At 33.6% G+C, this 20,939-nt stretch overlaps 1 protein-coding gene across 1 annotated transcript in view; it reads right to left on the bottom strand.

Moving 5' to 3' along the window:
* Positions 1-2,853: 2,853 nt before the first annotated feature.
* Positions 2,854-20,939, bottom strand: part of LOC127733351 (SWI/SNF-related matrix-associated actin-dependent regulator of chromatin subfamily A member 5-like) — a 42,436-nt gene continuing 24,350 nt past the window's right edge. The window contains exons 17-20 of the mRNA XM_052242720.1: positions 12,013-12,420; positions 10,474-10,622; positions 5,085-5,516; positions 2,854-4,201 (exon numbers count right to left, since the gene is read on the bottom strand). Coding sequence (XP_052098680.1) covers positions 10,527-10,622; positions 12,013-12,420 — 504 coding nt within the window. The 3' untranslated portion in view covers positions 2,854-4,201; positions 5,085-5,516; positions 10,474-10,526. The remainder of the gene's footprint in view (positions 4,202-5,084; positions 5,517-10,473; positions 10,623-12,012; positions 12,421-20,939) is intronic.

Raw genomic sequence — 20,939 nt, 5'->3', positions numbered from 1 at the left:
GGTGGCCATGTTTTCTGAGGAAATAGAAAATAAAACACAATTTTATTCTAGATAACCTAAGAATCATTCAGCTTAAGTTTGGTTTATTTTGGTGCGTTAGTTTCAGAGGAGAAGATTTTTTAAAGTTAGAAAACATGATAAACAAATTGTGTAAAATTTTCCTTAAAGGGCAATAACTCCTTAAAGGTCAATTGATAATTTTTGTCATATAAACTTATTTGTAGATCTTACTTTGCTGAACATTTTTGCTGTTTACAGTTTATCTTTATCTATAATAATATTCAAGATAATAACCAAAAACTGCAAAATTTCCTTAAAATTACAAATTTAGTGGCAGCAACCCAACAATGGGTTGTTAGATTCATCTGAAAATTTCAGGGCTGATAGAACTTGATCTAATGTACATGTATACCCCATGTCAGATTTGCTCTAAATGCTTTAGTTTTTGAGATATAAGCCAAAAACTGCATTTTACCCCTATGTTCTATTTTTAGCCATGGCAGCCATGTTTTTTTTAGGAAACAGAAAATAAAACATAGTGATGGCATGAGCTAAAAAAAAGTGGGGGGGGGGGGGGGGGGGGTAATTTATAGATCATTACAGTAGTTTTTGAGATAATAGGCAAACACTTGAAAAGTTTAATCCAAACTGTCATTTAACAGCAATAACCACAATAAGAAGTCATTTAGCACTATTGTTTACAGCTTCTACTCTTAGTTTTCAAGATAATTGGCAATCACATTAGCATTTTTGTAGCTTGTTTTGCTAATCATTTCCCCCTGTTTTCAGTTTCTACCAATGTATATCAGTTTTAGACATAAAAGACAAAACTTAAAAAATTTAGTCCAAAATTGTCATTAAAGGGCAATAACCACTATAAGAAGTCATTTAATTGTTTCGGTCATTAGGCATTTTTCTTGATCTTTTATTTACTAGGCTGATTATTTTTGCAGTTCACAGTTCCTATCTATTTATTATATTTTTCAAGATAATAGGCAGTAACTCGAAAATAAGCAATAAATTGTCATTTATGGGCAATAACTTCTACAAAAAGTAATCTTATTATTTTGGTGGAAAAGGAAGAAAGTAGCTCTCAACATGCATTGTATTTTGCCCTCTTTTAGATTTTCAAAATATAAGACATAAAAGGCAGGAACAAAAACTACAAACTTTATACAAGATTGGATGAAATTTGTTCAGTATTTCTATAGATTTTTTTGCAAGTTTATGATGATGGATACCAAGTGATGCCAATATTTCTTCTGGCCCTTTGAGCCAGGTAAGCTAGGAAACAATACAACTATGAAGCTGAAGCCTGCCACAGGGTGCGGGATTTTCTCGTTGTGTTGAAGACCCATTGGTGGCCTTGGGCTGTTTTCTGGTTGAGTTGTTGTCTCTTTGACACATTCCCCATTTCCATTCACAATTTTATGGAATGATTAATCACAAAATGTTAGATAAATATAAGAAAAACCTTCCTTTGATTAGAAGTGACATTGTAAAAAAATTTCATTTTATTTGTTGAAAGCAAAGTGGTCAAAGTTGAGTGTTACCTAGGGTAGATTTTGACAATTTAAGTCCCATAACTCTGAAAATCATATCAAAGAACAGAATTCTCAAGAAATATCTTGAGACATATAAAAAATTACTAAATATTTGATAATTCAGTCCCATTACTCTGAAAACCCTTAAAATGATATGGTAGATAAGTTTTTATTGGACCTGTTAAAATTTAGTAAAAGTGTACTTGAATTATCTCAAGATCTGCTTGGTAGGAAGTAAACAGACAATGGTATCATGGGTATAATAATGTGAAAAATTTAGGTTCCAATTGGCATGCCTTTTTGTAGCGATTCTGAAGGCAAAGCTCTTCAAATGAAAAATCTGAAGATGATGCTGATCAAAAAAACAAAATAGGTGCACAGCAGAATTTTGATAAAATAGGTAAGATTGTGAGAAATTTTCACTAAAATTATGATCATTATATACCGCTCACTTTAGAAAGCAGACAGTATAAGTTTTTTCCATCTACTTATAAACTTTTTATTAAGTTGGTTTATGTGTACATATAGTTATCTCAGGTGCATGCTGTACATGTACAACATTATGCCCGTTGGAAAAATGACAAATCAGAAAATTTTTATTCAATATTTAATACCTCAACATACAACAGAGTAACACATTTATAAATTCTTAAACAAAAATTCCTATCATTTTCATCAAATCACAAAATCAATGATTCAACTTAAACTCTAACATACAAAAATAATAATAATAAAAAAAAAAAACTAGTTTGATTTTCCTGATAAAATCTTCTTTTTTTGACTTTGAACTAAACTGCTAAAACTACAAAACAGTCAAGACTAGCATAACTGATAAAAAATACCTGAACTCTGCAGTTAAACAGTAACTGCCTATATCAATTACATCATAATTTACTCTCAACTCAATCACACAAAAAAAGAAGCTTTGATTCAGGCCAATATTACAAAATTGGAGAAAGACAGTTCAAATCCAGGCTCTTTTCCTATTGCCCACTTGCCCTCAATTTTTTAAAAAGAATAAAAACAACCCTGTGCAAAGTGCAAAGTGTGTGCCGAATTTGCTTTCAATTACGATTTTAGGTCATTTGGCAGTCTAGAGCATACAGGTCTGATCAATTATTTGATAAATATGCTCCTTCAGAGGGGTATAAAAATTCAAGCAAGGATTTTCATAACAAATTACCTGAAAAAAAAAGCATTAATCAGGGTTTAACTACTGGAGTTGGAATTTGAGGGTTAACCCAATTTGGATGCAACAGTAAATAGTGTATCAAATGTATTGGTCTCAATTACAGATGTCTTCGGGGGGGGGGGGGGGGGGGGATAACAATTCTTACAATGACACATCCATGATAGTGAATTTGCATTAATTTGATTTGTATTATAAGAAACACAAGTAAGTATTTTGATATTTTGAAAATGGTGAAATTCCTCATTTACCACAAGGGACATCAAAGTAATCCAACAGCACACATGAAATCTTAACACTACTTGTTCTAAAATTCACTCTTTTCTTTTAGTTTGAAAGACCTTGGCAAGTCTATTTGACTAGATGCAAGATCTTCCAGCAAAGGCCCTTCTTTTATAAAAAGGGAAAATAAATACAAGCATTTCTATATAAATCAGTCACAAAACATGCAATACATATTTACTACAATACCATAATCTGCGTTTTTTAACAGTACATAGTTCAATATCATTTCTAAAAAAATTGGACACTATTCTGTGTATTTTATTATGATAAATTTGATAAGGTCATTTAACAGGCTTATTCTCTTGCCTAAATGATCATTTGTTAATAGAATAGTTTTAATATTAGCATACTCGTCTCAGAACTCTTTATTCCTGCCAAGTACAAAGGAATCTTTATTGGTGATGGAAGATATGTCTGTCAGTGGCTGAGCTTTGTCTATTGTTGATTTTTTAAATGTTTTTTTTTGCCCAAGTACATTTTCCTGAAAGAATGAAGGGAAATTTTCTGGTAGTTTCCTTGAACTTTTCTCAACTGTATTTTCTTGGTTTTCGAAGTGCATCTTTTTGCCAACCTTTTGTTCTCCATCGATACATGAATAATGTTTCAAAGAAAGATCATCCTTTATTGTATTTTGCAATGTACCAAATAATTGTGTTTGATTCAGCTGAATATTTTTCTTGATCGTATTTATTCTCTCTACAGCTACTGCTATCCTGTCTGTACATGGCTTTTTATAGGACAACTCCATCATGGAAGACTCTGGTTTTCTTTTTTGAGTACTAAATGCCTGACTGGTTGGAACAACTTGGTTGTTGCAGGAATCATAATTTCTATCAGAAGAGTTATCAGAATCGATAGCTTTGTTTGAAGACAATATTTTATTACTAGGTAAAAAGTTAGCATTTTGTTTCGACAGAATACATGATCCTGCCTTCACTTCAACAGATCTTCCAATTCTGTAACTTTCTTGTTTCTTCTTTTGGTTTCCTTCATTACTTGAAGCATCTCCACAGCTAGATATAAAGGAAAGGTAACTCTGCATGAAATTTACTCGACTCTGTTTGTCTCCCCTTTGACAGACAAGGTGTTGATTATCCATGTTTCCACAACCAACGTTTTTAGATTCACTCATGATCTTTTCATCACTGGTCAAATTAGTTGCATCAGAAGTCAGTGCATTCATCTAAATATGAAATTAAACAAAAGAGATCATACAATAACACAATGACATGAAAATTGCAGTGCATATATTTTATTTCCTAGTTTAAAAAAAAAAGTTGTTTTCTCAGGTATTCAATTCTTTGTTTTAATTCATTTCTATCAAAACAAATTGTATCTTTATTTGACCGAATTTTCATTGGCATTATATTGCCATAACAAACAAGATTACATTAGATTTACACTTCATGAATTATCAGCCATCTGACTGGCATAAAGACTATCATGTGACTTAAAATTAATTCTCCAGTTCTTATGAAGCACAAATTTAACCTCTATGGGCATGACAATGACTCCAGTGAAGCTGCAACAATCATGCAGATTGCATAGTTATATCTCAAAACAATACAAAAGAAATATTCAAATCTGAAGGCAAGTTTTCATTTGAGTTAAGATTGTCGCTTTGGTATCTTTGCCTATTTTTGTTGTTGTATTGTGAAAAAAATTCTCAATCTTGAAACTAGAAATAAGATAACCCTGCCATTTTACTGTTGTATTACAGAAGCACAATGGGGTTTTAACATGAGTTCTGCAATTTTATGGATTTTGTGTAGATGAATTTTTTTTTGTGTGCAAGTACAATGACCTTGAACTTTCATCATTCAATGAGCTGAATTCAACATCATTACAACCCTGCTAATAATAAATTCTAATCTCTTAAAACTAAAGTTAAATAAATATGCTGAATATTATTTAATGAAAAGAATTGATTTTCCAGGCTGTTTGGTTGTTTTCTAAAGCCTCTTTAATACAATGTTGTTCAATTTGCTCAGATCCAATATCAATACTAGTTTGACTTCTTTTACTGTTGTCAATATATTAATTTATCCAACTACTCTTTGACTTACACTGCTGACTTCTTTCTTTGGTTGCTTTTCAGACCAGTGAATTAAACTGTTCTCTGCTGAATGACTACATGTGTATTGGCTGTCAGATTGATATTTGGAATTATTTACTTCTGATGAATGTTTTGGTGTCCACTTAGTTCCTTTAACTTTTGGTTTGCTCTTGGTTTTTATAGATCTTCCTAACTTGAATGAACCTGATGCTCCCTGTCCTTTGCATTGTATCAAAGTTCCATTTTTCACTCCAGCATTAAGGGCCATTTTCAAATGGTTATTTGCAATTTTTTCATTAACAGCTATCTTATAATTTGCTTTAATGTATTTCAGAATTGCCTGCCTTGAACATCCACGCCTGATCTTTATACTTTTTATAGCATCTTGTATCATATCTCTGAAAGGTGGGTGATCAAATTGTTCTTGTTTCAGCTTCTTTTCCTGAAAAAAATTGAATTTAAAGTCTTTGCTTGCTGAAGTGTTTTCAGTAATTCTAATTGAACTTGATGTGATGGTACGCAAAAAATCCTTTTGATATATATGTGTTGGTAAGACACCAATGCATTTATCCTGCAGATGTCATTTTGAAAGCATTTTAACATTGAAAAACTAAGGCTTTTTAACAATTATCAATCATACAGAAACACTTTTTTATGGTGAATGTCATTGTTTCAATTCAATAATTGTCAAATTCTCTATTAACAACACTGCTTAGTTCATCAATACAGGGATAAGTTAGAACAATGAACTCACAAATGTATACCCCTACCTTAAGAGAGACAATTACCACATATTGAAATATTAAAGTAAGTAAACTTGATTATCTCCCCTTTAACATGTGCAACAAGGAGTATATGCACATCCTCAGGATGTGTTCATCAATTACGTTAAGTTTCATCAACATCCATCTAGCTGTTTAGGATGAGTTGCTTTGACTGAAAACTTTTATTACATATTACAATATTAAAGTAAATAAATTTGATTCTCTCACCTAAACACCTAGGACCTGGACTATATTCCTTTATACCTATTTTATAAAGCGACCTTAGGCCATAACATAAAAAGTGGGGATGTATTCTTATATCTAAGTAACTTAAAAAACTTATTTACACATCTTAGGCCAGGGTTTTTTAATTTGTTGGTTTACGGATCCGCCGACCCGATTTTTCAGATTATCAGAAAAAAAATCAAAGAGCTGAAAGCTCTGAGGAAAAATGACGCCACTGTCTCTAATATTGTGATATTTTTTATGCAAGTCTTGATTTTCACATACCGTAATTAGTTTAACATTCCAACATGTCTCGTAAGCATATAATTGATATTTGTATATGTGTGTGTTATGTGAAGATGACAACTGGCTGTTTTTTTAGTACAAATGTATAGGTCAAGACTACCTGAATGATCTACAGTATCCAATGACTACTGGCTGTTTTTTTCTATAAATAAAAAGGTCAAGACTACCAGAATGATCTACAATATCCAATGACTACTGGCTGTTCTTTTGTACTAATAAATAAGTCAAGACTATTTGAATGATCTACAATATCCAATGACTACTGGCTGTTCTTTTGTACATATAAATAAAGACTACCTGAATGATCTAAAGTATTCTAAGTAACTAAGTAATGTGATTTTTGTCTTGCAATTACATTTTTCTAAATCAAAAATATAGACTACTAGTATCCTTTTCAAACCAAATGATTATGAAGAGCCTGTTGTTATCAAGCTCTTATACCCCACATACATGTACTCATTAAAATTAATAAGTTACTAGTGACCTAGTTATTTCTGTTACTTGAAGCAAATAATATTTCTGTAGATTTAGACAATAGTATAATATTGTTTTACTAGTTTTATTTCACCTTGAAGATTAGACAAATAGGGATACTCCTTTGATTTTTTATTTCATGTCAGTCAGGTCGCTTTATATGAAACTTGAAACCACTTCTCTGCCATATTGTTATTTCATAACAACTCTGCCCTTGACCATCTTGACCCATGTAATTGATATTCATTCTTTAACCATATATCATAGTCAGTTAGTTTTTGATTTTGCACTCCCACACCACCTTTCGGGTCAAATGTCTGTCTCCATTTAAGTTAAAGACATTGAACAATCATGGTATTAAACACAATTTCAATAGTGATAATGCTGTTCTAGTAGGTCACCATATATTCAACTTGGGTAGCATTCCAGTTATTGAAATTTGTGTCAGATTAGAACAATGATCTAGACCTTTAGGAATGGATCTTACAATTTAATATGGAGCCATAGTATGGGACCCCTACACGGTAACACAAAAAAACAAGCTTGAAAGGATACAACATTAAGCGGCAAAATCTATCACCAGAAATTACAAGTCAAGAGAGGACGGACGGGATACATCTCTAAAATGCTTGCCTAACTGGAACTACAACAAGATCTCCAGACAAGACGAACAAGGAGTTGAAGCCAGAAGTTAATATTTATGTAAAAAGTAGTTGAGGGGCTGATTCCCGCTATTGAACCATACTGTCATTCTATAATATTATTGCGTAAGTATTTCGGTATTGTCCTTGTTATTGGTCCATGTCTTGGTGTACTGCTGGCCGAGGACCAACAATAAGGCCAATACAGAAATACATGTAATAGTATCTTTATTAATTAACTACAGTGTTACAATATTTTTTTATTTCATTTCACAAAAGATAAACATTTTTACCTTGAAGTGGAACTATCCAAATCTCAGTTTCTTTTTATAAGATGCAATATCTAATGATTTGGTGCCGTTTCCATGTATCTTCAGCCTGTTCTCATCTGATGAATTTTTCTACTCTTTCCAGTCACTATAAAGTGTTACAACTTTAATTTAGACACAACACATAAATAGTAATTGGAAAGGTACTGCCATTGCATGTGTAATGCAAATATATTTTTTTTTAAATAATGTAAGAGTTGAAATTGATACAACTAGCCAGTTGACCAAAGAACGAAGATTTGCGCAATTACAGAATGCATATGCCTAGTTCGGGTTTAAAAATAAAAGACCGTTTACAAAACATGAGAAGCGAAAGTAAACAGTAAAAATCGATTTGTACCATCGACATGATGAAATTATGAGGTCGTCAAGAAATGAACTTTGTGATAATTTACTCGTTCCCCAAACCTGAAATAATTCCATTGTCTACTTTCAAAATGCTTTTCAAATGAATGGGACCGTCTTTAACCTAAAATATATGCCATACTGAACGTATCAGCTTGTTTATGGTGAGTAAATAAAAACTACGTTGTACAAACAACTGTTTACTTTCAGTTTGAGTTTATCCTGACTTACGATCTAAAAACTAGAGACGTTCCGAAATCCTGTTTTGGCCGGATCAGAACTCGGCCAAAACTGAAAAAAAATCTGTATTGGCCGAGTTGACATCTTATATTGCATATGCAGTTTTCATCATATTAAGTACAATAACAGTGTAGTTAATTAATTATGATACAGTTACAGACTCTGCTGCTATAACTTTGTAAACAAAGATTCATACGCACCGCGTGGTTATAACCGTATTACTAATTTCCGATTATTAAAATCTTCGTAAATCTGGATAAAGACCAGTTTCTATCCAATGGATATCAAAATGATTCCGATTATTACTTTTTTAATGATTGTAAAGTTGAAATGGCATGAAAGGCTGACATTATTTAGGAGAACTATTTTGTCTAGCGATTGCTGATCATTGGAGGGTAAAAATCCAACACCATAACAAAACGGATCTATTTATCATGTATACATACCGATTGTTTACGATTGTAAGACATGTGCATAAAAGTGAAAGCTCGAATAAATATGAAAAATATAACAAAGGGATAGCTCCAAATACCATTTAATAACAAAAAACATATGGACAGGTCAAGATATCTTTTTGGTAAATAAAATAACGTATGTAAACTGGTTCCCGTCCGACTACAACACTTTGTTCGAGTGTAGCGTAATACAAGCAGATTCCAGTTAGTAATAGTATGTAAAATAGTAAATATGAAACCGAGTGCTGTAGGCGGAGGCATAATCAACTTCCGTTAGTTCTGGTCAATGGTATCGGAAACATGCCGCTGATAGCGTCATTTTCCAATAAAAATGACATTTCATGGTTTTTTTATTCCCGCCGACCCTAAGAAATATATTATCCCAGATATATAAATAAAATATCTGCGTAGCAGCATTTTCCTGAAATTATATGCATTATTTAAGCATGTTAAAACATTATCAGAAATGATTACACATTGTGTTCCAAAAAAATAAAACTCGAAATAATCCGTAATCGAAACGAAACCTACATTATAAACCTGTTAAAATAAGTTTGTTTTCTTTTTTTGTCATACTTCCGTAAGTTTTTTCATCTCATGGAAATACAAACTAGAGGCTCTCAAGAGCCTGTGTCGCTCACCTGTATTTACTGATGCTTTGGAAATCATGTAAAATAAGGTTAAAATCATAATTAATAGTATTAGATATTAGATATTATAATGATATCTAAGATAATAACCAAAAACTGCAAAATTTCCTTAAAATTACCAATTCAGGGGCAGCAACCCAACAACAGGTTGTCAGATTTGTCTGAAAATTACAGGGCAGATAGATCTTGACCTGATAATCAGTTTTACCCTATGTCAGATTTCCTCTAAATGCTTTGGTTTCAGAGATATAAGCCAAAATCTACATTTTACCCCCTATGTTCTATTTTTAGCCATGGCGGCCATCTTGGTTGGTTGGCGGGGTCATCGGACACATTTTTTAAACTAGATACCCTAATGATGATTGTGGCCAAGTTTGGTTAAATTTGGCCCAGTGGTTTCAGAGGAGAAGATTTTTGTAAAAAGCTAACGACGACGGACGCCAAGTGATGAGAAAAGCTCACTTGACCCTTCGGGTCAGGTGAGCTAAAAATGGGCCACTTCGTTTATGTCAAGGATAGTGAAGTGTAGTTTCCGTGCAACGTGTTTGAAATTTTTATTTCACATGTTTTCTGCTTGAAACTCATTATTCACCATATCTTCTGAGAGTAGGCAAAAAGCAACATGTAGCTGTTTTTTTGTTTGTTCGTAAAATGACCATTTTATTTTCCTGTTTTTCCGTGAACATTAGTCCCCCCTTTTTACAATCTTATATGACAACGGCATGCATTGCATCTTTAAAACAGCTGAGAAATAATATTTTGAACTAAGAAATGATGACAACTAAGCTTAAAAAAATATTGTTGGTAAGCTGAAAGATATATATTTTTTATATACATATTTATATTTTGAAAGATTTAGAAAAAAAAAAATTTCCCAACCGACCAACCCGACCTTTTCACATAGAAAATCCGTAAACCAACAAATTAAAAAACCCTTGCCTTATATATACTATAAGTAGATTTTTCAAACCTGTGATCTCTGCAACTCTGTTCTTGGTTCAATGGTGGCTGACTTGTGATTTTCTAACACACATAAATCAACTTGGTGTTCAGGAAATACTGTTTCATCATTGTAAGCATGATCCACCTGGTTCTTTGGTTGAAGTCTTTTTTACTACCCTGAAAATGATAAATCATGCATCAGTCAACTTAGTAAGCTCCTTCAGTAGGATTGACATTTATCAAGACAATAGTTCCTGGAGAATCCATTTGTCAATGTAGTAATGATTCAAAAGATGTCTTTATAGTTTCAGGGAAAAGATTATTAATAAATGGGTCGATCATTATTAAAGAATGTGTCTGTAACCATGTTTTCCAGTTTCAGGGAAAAGATTTCTAATAAAGGGGTCAATCATTATTAAAGAATGTGTGTGTAACCATGTTTTCTGTCCAAATTAAACTAACTAAGAAGAGCTTGGTTTAATTTGGCAAAGTGAAAGGACCTTCCATAAGTTATACCAATTTTGCTTCAATTGACAAAGTAGTTACAGAGAAAAATATGAAAAATAATTTCACCACATAAATTTACTGATAATTTATGTGCAATCATTGTAACTTTTATCATCAGATAACTATGAAATGAGAATCAGTTGCATATGATATCTCACTCAGCATTCCTGTCAAAATGAAACCAAAAGTGTGAGGGACAGAGCTCCAGATAAGCTGCGTATTTGTGTGAATACGCAATAAAAACAATTGCAGCATTCAAAAACCTAATTATATGTAAAAACTATGCGTTTTAAACCCTACTTGTTGCTATCGTGTGAGTTATTTACCCTTATTGATAAATAGTTGTCGCATAAATCTATTTTTGTAATATTAGGAAATCAGAGTTAGGAAATCTACTTTTGTTCTAAAAATAGAGCGTTACAACAAATATCTGATCTGGGTCCCTGTTGGAAGAAATTATCTGTTACTCAAAGCTGCATGTATCCCCGGTAAACATAAGGGACCAGTTTATAAAATTTTCTTTGGCAGACCATGAGTCGGAGAGGCAGAAAAAGCATCACTAGTAACAATTAAAGTGGTATATTCTGATGAACTATTGACAACAGACCGCTGTGCGGAAGCACAAAAGTACACAAGTAACATTATCAATTCCTTAATGGAGAAGGCGACAACTCCGAAAGAACCCATGGCTAAATAAAATCGATTAAATGGGGGTCTCATATATATATTGCTCTGAAAGTAAGTCTACCGCAAGCTGCTGAGACAACAAAATTACAACATGTACAAGTGTTTGGGTCCATAAAGGGACCCCAAATATTAAGCTGTCAGCTGAGTGACAAGACAAAATGAGTGTGCTGAATAATACAAAACAACATTTTTGTGCATGTACCAAGTCGGATTATCTGGACCACGTTTTGTACGTTGGCATTTGTCTTTGCTTGTACAATTGTTCTTTTAGAGGAGTTTATTTTTGGTGATTCTTTTAAACATTGTGGAAAGATAGATAAATACTTTAGCCATTAAAATAGTGCTGATACATGCATATCCAAATAAAACTTACTATGTCATCAACAGGTTGATAAAATGATTTTATATTTATAGTTTTGAACCTGTCAATCCAGGCAAGAGTTCCAGGAAAATTTTCAATTCTTTTTTCTTTTGCAATATTCTTTGCATTCTCCAGCAGCAGATTCTGATTCTCCAAGTGTACATTCTGCTTAATATTTTCCTCAATATACTTCTTTAATTCAGATTCTACATCTTGAAATGTTGATCCATACAGTTTATTGAAGTAGCTTTCTACTATCTTAACACGATTCCACATGATATTATTTAAAGTATTAGAAGAAATTCCAAAATCTTCAGCGATTTGTTGTCTTGGTTGTTCCCCTTTGTGCACTTCTTCCATAAGTTCCATTTTCTTTTCCAATGATAAAGGTGGTTTATGTTTAACCATTTCCTTCTGAAACTAAAACATTGATCACAATAACATATTCTTATCAAAAAGCCTTAAGTCTGAAGAAGATGTTAAATAATAATATCATTGGATTAATATTTCATCTAATATCCCAAAATGAACACCACTTTGTTTCCAGATTATAAGAATAACTAAATGTTCAAAACATCATGTATTGCTAATCAAGTATCATTATACGCTCAATGTCAACAATAGCCATAAGCCCACTAAACAAACCTTCCATACAATTTTCCAGCTGATTGGTACAGGCAGGTCTATCACAACTTAAGTGACTTCATTGCTGTCTCTTATGCCAGCTGGTCAGACACATGTTGTAATGGAATTCCAAGTTTTCTTGTTTATAAAGTTTGAAAACATTGTGCTTTGTAGTATAAGAGGAGAGCAATCTAAAAAGACCAATATGGATCAAGAATTCCCACTGACCATGGTTTTCACATACATGGTAAGTTATGATTAGTTTACATACAGGTCCTTTCTTTCACATTATTCCTGTAATGTTGTACAATTTGGTGAATTTGTTTCAGAGGAGATAAAATTTGTAAAGGGTTCTTGGGAACCCCGTGACAGCTGCTATTGCTGCTTTCAATGAAAGAGTATGATGTTTACAGTGAAAAACTAAGTTCATTTATCATTAAAATACAGAAAAAAAAGAATGTGTCCATGGGACACAAATGCCCCTGTTTGTAAATATGCAAGTGTCAATGTACTAATTCAAACCTATTGAAATCTTGTTTTTCTGTGAAACTTAACTAGAGGCTCTCAAGAGCCTGTGTCGCTCACCTGATTCTACTTTGGTTTTGGAAATCATGTAAAAATAGATTAAAATCATAACAGATACCCTAATAATGAGTGAGGCCAAATTTGGTTTAATATTGGTCCTGTAATTTAATAAAAAATCCTGGTGGCCATCTTGAACAGTAAATCGGCAACAAAGTAGCAACACTTAATCAGCACCTCATAAGAAACATTTATGCCATGTTTTGGTTTCATTCCATTCAGTGCACCTCTAGAAGAAGCATTTGTATGTATTTCCCATAGGGTCTTATGTTAAAGGAAGTCCCCCCATTGGCGGCCATCATGGATGAAGGATCAGCTTCAAAGTAACAAAACTTAGTCAGCACCTCATAAGGAACATTCATGCCATGTTTGGTTTCAATCCATTCAGTATGTGGTTCTCTAAAAGAAGACATTTGTATGTATCATCCATAGGGTCCTTTGTTAAACATTGTCCCCATCTGGCAGCCATCATGGATGAAGGATCAGCTTCAAAGTAACAACACTTGGTCAGCACCTCAAAAGGAACATGCATGCCATGTTTGGTTTCATTCCATTCAATGGTTCTCTAAAAGAAAACATTTGTACGTATTTCTCGTAGGGTCCTATGTTTAACTAATTCCTCCGCTGGCTGCCATCTTAGATTATGGATCGGCTTCATAGTAACAACACTTGGTCAGCACCTCATAAGGAACATTCATGCCATGTTTGGTTTCATTGCATTCAGTGGTTCTCTAAAAGAAGACATTTGTATGTATTTCCCATAGGGTCCTATATTAAACTAAGTCCCCCGCTGGCTGCCATCTTGGATGATGGATCAGCTTCAAAGTAACAACACTTGGTCAGCACCTCATAAGGAACATTCATGCCATGTTTGGTTTCATTGCATTCAGTGGTTCTCTAAAAGAAGACATTTGTATGTATTTCCTATAGGGTCCTATGTTAAACTAAGTCCCCCGCTGGCTGCCATCTTGGATTATGGATCAGCTTCAAAGTAACAACACTTGGTCAGCACCTCATAAGGAACATTCATGCCATGTTTGGTTTCATTGCATTCAGTGGTTCTCTAAAAGAAGACATTTGTATGTATTTCCCTTAGGGTCCTATGTTAAACTAAGTCCCTCTCTGGCGGCCATCTTGGATGATGGATCGGCTTCAAAGTAACAACACTTAGTCAAGACCTCATAAGGAACATTCATGCCATGTTTGGTTTCATTCCATTCAGTGGTTCTCTAAAAGAAGACATTTGTATGTATTTCCCATAGGGTCCCATGTTAAACTAAGTCCCCCGCTGGCATCCATCTTGGACTATGGATTGGCTTCAAAGTAACAACACTCGGTCAGCACCTCATAAAGAACATTCATACCATGTTTGGTTTCATTCCATTCAGTGGTTCTCTAAAAGAAGACATTTGTATGTATTTCCCATAGGGTCCTATGTTAAACCAAGTCCCCCGCTGGCGGCCATCTTGGATTATGGATCGGCTTCAAAGTAACAACACTCAGTCAGCACCTCATAAGGAACATTCATACCATGTTTGGTTTCATTCCATTCAGTGGTTCTCTAAAAGAAGACATTTGTATGTATTTCCCATAGGGTCCTATGTTAAACTAAGTCCCCCGCTGGCGGCCATCTTGGATTATGGATCGGCTTCAAAGTAACAACACTCGGTCAGCACCTCATAAGAAACATTCATACCATGTTTGGTTTCATTCCGTTCAGTGGTTCTATAAAAGAAGACATTTGTATGTATTTCCCATTGGGTCCTATGTTAAACTAAGTCCCTCACTGGCGGCCATTTTGGATGATGGAACAGCTACAAAGTAACAACACTTGGTCAGCACCTTGAAAGGAACATTCATGCTATGTTTTGTTACATTCCATTCAGTGATTCTCTAAAAAAAGTCATTTGTATGCATTTCCCATAGGGTCCTATGTTAAACTAAGTCCCCTGCTGGCGGCCATCTTGGATGATGGATCAGCTACAAAGTAACAACACTTGGTCAGCACCTCCTAATGAACATTCATGCTATGTTTTGTTTCATTCCATTTCGTGGTTCTCTAAAAGAAGTCATTTGTATGCATTTCCCATAGGGTCCTATGTTAAACTAAGTCCCTCACTGGCGGCCATTTTGGATGATGGAACAGCTACAAAGTAACAACACTTGGTCAGCACCTTGTAAGGAACATTCATGCTATGTTTTGTTTCATTCCATTCAGTGGTTCTCTAAAAGAAGTCATTTGTATGCATTTCCCATAGGGTCCTATGTTAAACTAAGTCCTCCGCTGGCGGGCATCTTGGATGATGGATCGGCTACAAAGTAACAACACTTGGTCAGCACCTCCTAATGAACATTCATGCTATGTTTTGTTTCATTCCATTCAGTGGTTCTCTAAAAGAAGTCATTTGTATGCATTTCCCATAGGGTCCTATGTTAAACTAAGTCCCTCACTGGCGGCCATTTTGGATGATGGAACAGCTACAAAGTAACAACACTTGGTCAGCACCTTGTAAGGAACATTCATGCTATGTTTTGTTACATTCCATTCAGTGGTTCTCTAAAAGAAGTCATTTGTATGCATTTCCCATAGGGTCCTATGTTAAACTAAGTCCCCCGCTGGCGGCCATCTTGGATGATGGATCGGCTACAAAGTAACAACACTTGGTCAGCACCTCATAAGGAACATTCATGCCATGTTTGGTTTCATTCCATTCAGTGGTTCTCTAGAAGAAGTTCAAAATGTAAAAAGTTAACGCCGACGACGGACGACGCCGGACGCCGGACGACGGACGCCAAGTGATGAGAAAAGCTCACTTGGCCCTTCGGGCCAGGTGAGCTAAAAATAGGGGCATAAAAAAAGAATGTTGAAAGGGACGCTACCCAAAGGACAAGGTTCATTTTAGGCCAAATGTGGCCTTGAATGTCAACTTTATCATAAAATTTCATAATGGCCATAATGTGGCACTAAAATGGATCTATTTCAATAGCCTTATTTCTTTGTTAAAATAAATCTCTTCATACAAATACATTCTTGGCTTCAAAATCAGCACATTTTGGATATACTGTCAAAATATGATGGTTTTGTGCATTTTTCAGACCTAAAAGCTTGAGGAAACTCTTGGCCCCAACCTAGGATCTAAAATGTTCTATAACCAAAAGTTGCCAATGATGATATTAAATCCCCAGACACAAAAACTTTCTGGATCATGGTTGGGGGCATAAGTAAATTATGCTAAAAACTGTTAAGAATTATTGAAAATTTGACCAAAACTGACGTTACACCACAAATAATGCATACTTAAGGAGTCAATACTTGTTGTTTTGAATGTGATGTGCCAAAATGAAGTTATTTTGTATTAATAGTAATATCACAACTATTTCTATGGGAAATTTGTAGTATTTTAACCTGATTAAAATAGAGCTGCGCCATGAGCGCATGATATGGCCCTTGTCTTTAAGTTTTTATGATTTTTCAACGAATAAAGTTCCATAACTCCGCAATGTCATATCAGAAATTTAATTAAAACAAGAGGCTCTCAAGAGCCTGAATCGCTCACCTGTATTTCAGAGGAGAAGATTTTAAAATGTTAGCAAACTTGATGAACAAATGGTGTGAAATTGTCTTTAAAGGGCAATAACTCCTTAAGGGTCAATTGACAATTTTGGTCATATTAACTTTTTTGTAGATCTTACTTTGCTGAACATTATTGCTGCTTACAGTTTATATATATCTATAGTAATATTCAAAATAATAACAAAAAACTGCAAAATTTTGTTAAAACTACCAATTCAGTGGCAGCAACCCAACAATGGGTTTGATTCGTCTAATAATTTCAGGGCCGATAGATCTTGACAAATTAAACAATTTTACTTCATGTCACATTTGCTCTAAAAGATTTAGTTTTTGAGATATAAGCCAAAAACTGCATTTGACCCTTATGTTCTATTTTTAGCCATGGCGGCCATGTTTGTCAATGGATCAAAACTTCGGATACAATTTATAAACAAGATACCCTAAGGAACATTTAGTTAAAGTTTGAAGGTAATTGGCCCAGCAGTTTCAGAGGAGAAGATTTTTAAATGTTAGCAAACTTGATGAACAAATTGTGTAAAATTGTCTTTAAAGGGCAATAACTCCTTAAGGGGTCAATTGACAATTATGGTCATATTAACTTTTTTGTAGATCTTACTTTGCTGAACATTATTGCTGCTTACAGTTTATATATATCTATAGTAATATTCAAAATAATAACAAAAAACTGCAAAATTTTGTTAAAACTACCAATTCGGTGGCAGCAACCCAACAATGGGTTGTTCGATTCGTCTGAAAAATTCAAAGCTGATAGATCTTGACCAATTGAATAATTTTACCCCATGTCAGATTTGCTCTAAAAGCTTTAGTTTTTGAGATATAAGCCAAAAACTGCATTTGACCCCTATGTTCTATTTTTAGCCATGGCGGCCATGTTTGTCGATGGATCAAAACTTCGGATACAATTTATAAACTAGATACCCTAAGGAACATTTAGTTAAAGTTTGAAGGTATTTGGCCCAGTAGTTTCAGAGGAGAAGATTTTTTAAATAGTTTACGACGACAGACGCCAAGTGATGGCATAAGCTCACATGGGCCCCGGTGAGCTAAAAAAAGGGAGATTATTTCCATAAATATTAACAAGTCACCATAGTTTCGTGAAAACTGATCAAAGCGTTTTTGAGTCATTGTCTGAATACTGGAAAATCCCTCCTTTTTTATGAATAATATTTCCCAACTCGGAAAAGTTAAATCTATAATTTATAAAAACCAAAGGGGAGATTAGGTCAATAGATATAAACAATTCACCAAAGTAACATGAAAATTGGTGAAAGCATTTTTGAGTTATTGTCCAAAGTGATGACAACGGACGGACAGAGGTATACATGTACCATAATATATAGTGCATATAGAAACATCAAAATCTTAAGAGCCAATTTTAACCCTTTGTGAACTTACTCCTTTGAACTGTGTTTGGTGGTAATAAACATTGTGTAAAAGTTTCAGAACATTTGGTTGTGGCAAAGTAAAGTTAGAGTGGGGAAACAACAAATTCGGCAATTTATTCATTTATACGGGGAAATAACTCTAGAATGGTGGAAGTGAGGTTACCAAATTTTTATTTGATCTGTTTGGCGATAAGCATCGTGTATAAGTTTCATAACATCTGGTTGAGGCAAACTAAAGTTAAGAGATTAGAAACCAATTTTTAGATAGACGGACAGACGTACAGACCGACAAGGATCAAACTGTTTTCTCTAGATGCTATTTATTTTTATCATGGAGAAATTTTAAACCAATTTTTCGTATTTTGTAACATTCCATGAAGGTTTAACAAAGTGATAGATGTCTCAAAAATTCAATCCCCGACTGCATGAAAAAGTCTTTTGTAAACTAGATATAGACAATTCACTTGACAGCTTTGGTGTCAAACACACTGTTAATTAACACCAATTACCTTAGCTTTAGGTCATAAATAATTTGTGTATTTAAAAGTTGTTTCACAAAAAATTTGAGTTACTTCCCCTTTTTTGTCACCTTTCAAAATATACTCCTTAATTTTATTTTTGTAAAAAAGATTAAATCTAAAACAAATTGAATGCAAATACATATTACAATATTACTTTTCATTATTTTTCTACCTTAGTACAATTAGAAAATAAATAGTTGAAAATTATTTTTTCCATCTCTACTTCCTTTAAATGTTTTAACTTTTTTTTTATTATACTCTAACATCAACCATTATTGAGATAATGTATGTTACAACTGTACAGATAGATGCAAATTGAGTGTCTTATGACTGGTAAATTGATTATAATAAATAAATAATGAGATACTGCTAAGTATGCATTCTGAAACAGAAATCTATCAAAATCATAAGTGCAATGCAACAATAATAGTTTTAAATTATTTTCAGTTAATACTTAACCATTGGAACATGCTTTGGTAATTGTTTGTTTTAACATATAAAAACAAATATAAAAAAAATGTCCCCTAAATACTAAATTCAGCTGGAAAAAAGTTTGTACGCATTATGACCTGAGATTTTATTCTTCAATGCAGGTCATGACCTGCATTTTCATTTTCATAGGTTGACAGGTATGTGCATGAGTATAGTTCCACATATTTTAGATTTGACAAACAGTGATGTTGGCATACAACTTGAAATTGTTACACTGTCTGTAAGACACAAATGATGCCCCCGCCTGACCATAGGAAATTATAAATTTAACACTATGTATGATGATCTATGTTTTATTCTTATGCTAAAGGCTAAACTTGCAGGACTGAAAAAAAATCAAAATTCTGTGGCCATGCACACCTCCATTATGTGTATGAACATCCTACATTAAAGCTGTAGCTCCAAAACATGATCTCTTTATGCAGCTAGTACCAAAACTAGAGGCTCTAAAGAGCCTGTGTCGCTCATCTTGGTCTAAGTGCATATTCAACAAAGGACACTCTCCAACATTGAAGACAAGAATAGAATTTATTAGAAAAATCTCTGTTTTGTTGATCTTGTATTGCTGATCATTTAGTCTGTTTAGTTTCTCTATATCTTCTTTAGTTTTTGCTCAAAACACAAAAGAGGGTAAAAAAAATCCTTATTTAAGGGGCTGGGCAATCACTCCTATAAAGAGTTTATCAACAAAATATGACTTGTTAGTAGATCGGACGATTTCCTCTATATTGTCTTAATTGTAGATCTTGTCTTGTTGATCATTTTTGCCTATATAAGTTTCTATCTATCTATTTTAATTTTTATGAAATAAGGCAAAAACGCAAAATATTGTAAAAATCATCATCAAAGGGCAATAACTCTCATATAGAGTAGGCTGACGATTTCGACAATTGAACTTATTTGTAGAACTTGTCTTTCTGATCATTTTTGCATTTTAATGTTTATCTGTATCTATTATAGTTTTCAAGATAATAGGCAACTAGAGGCTCTAAAGAGCCTGTGTCGCTCACCTTGGTCTATGTGCATATTAAACAAAGGACACACATGGATTCATGACAAAATTGTGTTTTGGTGATGGTGATGTGTTTGTAGATCTTACTTTACTGAACATTCTTGCTCCTTACTACTATCTCTATCTATAATGAACTTGGCCCGGTAATTACAGTGGAAAATACTTTGTAAAAATTTACAAAAATTTACAAAATTTATGAAAATTGTAAAAAATTGACTATAAAGGGCAATAACTCCTTAAGGGGTCAATTGACAATTTTGGTCATGTTGCCTTATTTGTAGATCTAACTTTGCTGTACATTATTGCTGTTTACAGTTTATCTCTATCTAGACTATAATAATATTCAAGATAATAACCAAAAGCTGCAAAATTTTCTTAAAATTACCAATTCAGGGGCAGCAACCCAACAACGTGTTGCCTGATTGGTCTGAAAATTTCAGGGCAGATAGATCTTGACCTAATGAACAATTTTATCCTCATCAGATTTGCTCTAAATGCTTTGGTTTCAGAGATATGAGCCAAAAACTGCATTTTACCCTATGTACTATTTTTTAGCCATGTCGGCCATCTTGGTTCGCGATCGGGGTCATCGGACACATTTTTTAAACTAGATACCCTAATGATGATTGTGGACAAGTTTGGTTAAATTTGTCTTAGTAGTTTCAGAGGAGAAGATTTTTGTAAAAAATTACAAAAATTTACGAAAAATGGTTAAAAATTGACTATAA

Source organism: Mytilus californianus, unplaced genomic scaffold (assembly GCF_021869535.1).
Source record: "Mytilus californianus isolate M0D057914Y unplaced genomic scaffold, xbMytCali1.0.p SCAF_3, whole genome shotgun sequence".
In the NCBI taxonomy this organism is placed as follows: domain Eukaryota; kingdom Metazoa; phylum Mollusca; class Bivalvia; order Mytilida; family Mytilidae; genus Mytilus; species Mytilus californianus.
Note: the sequence above shows the minus strand (reverse complement) of the source record. Positions and strands in the feature narration are given on the sequence as shown.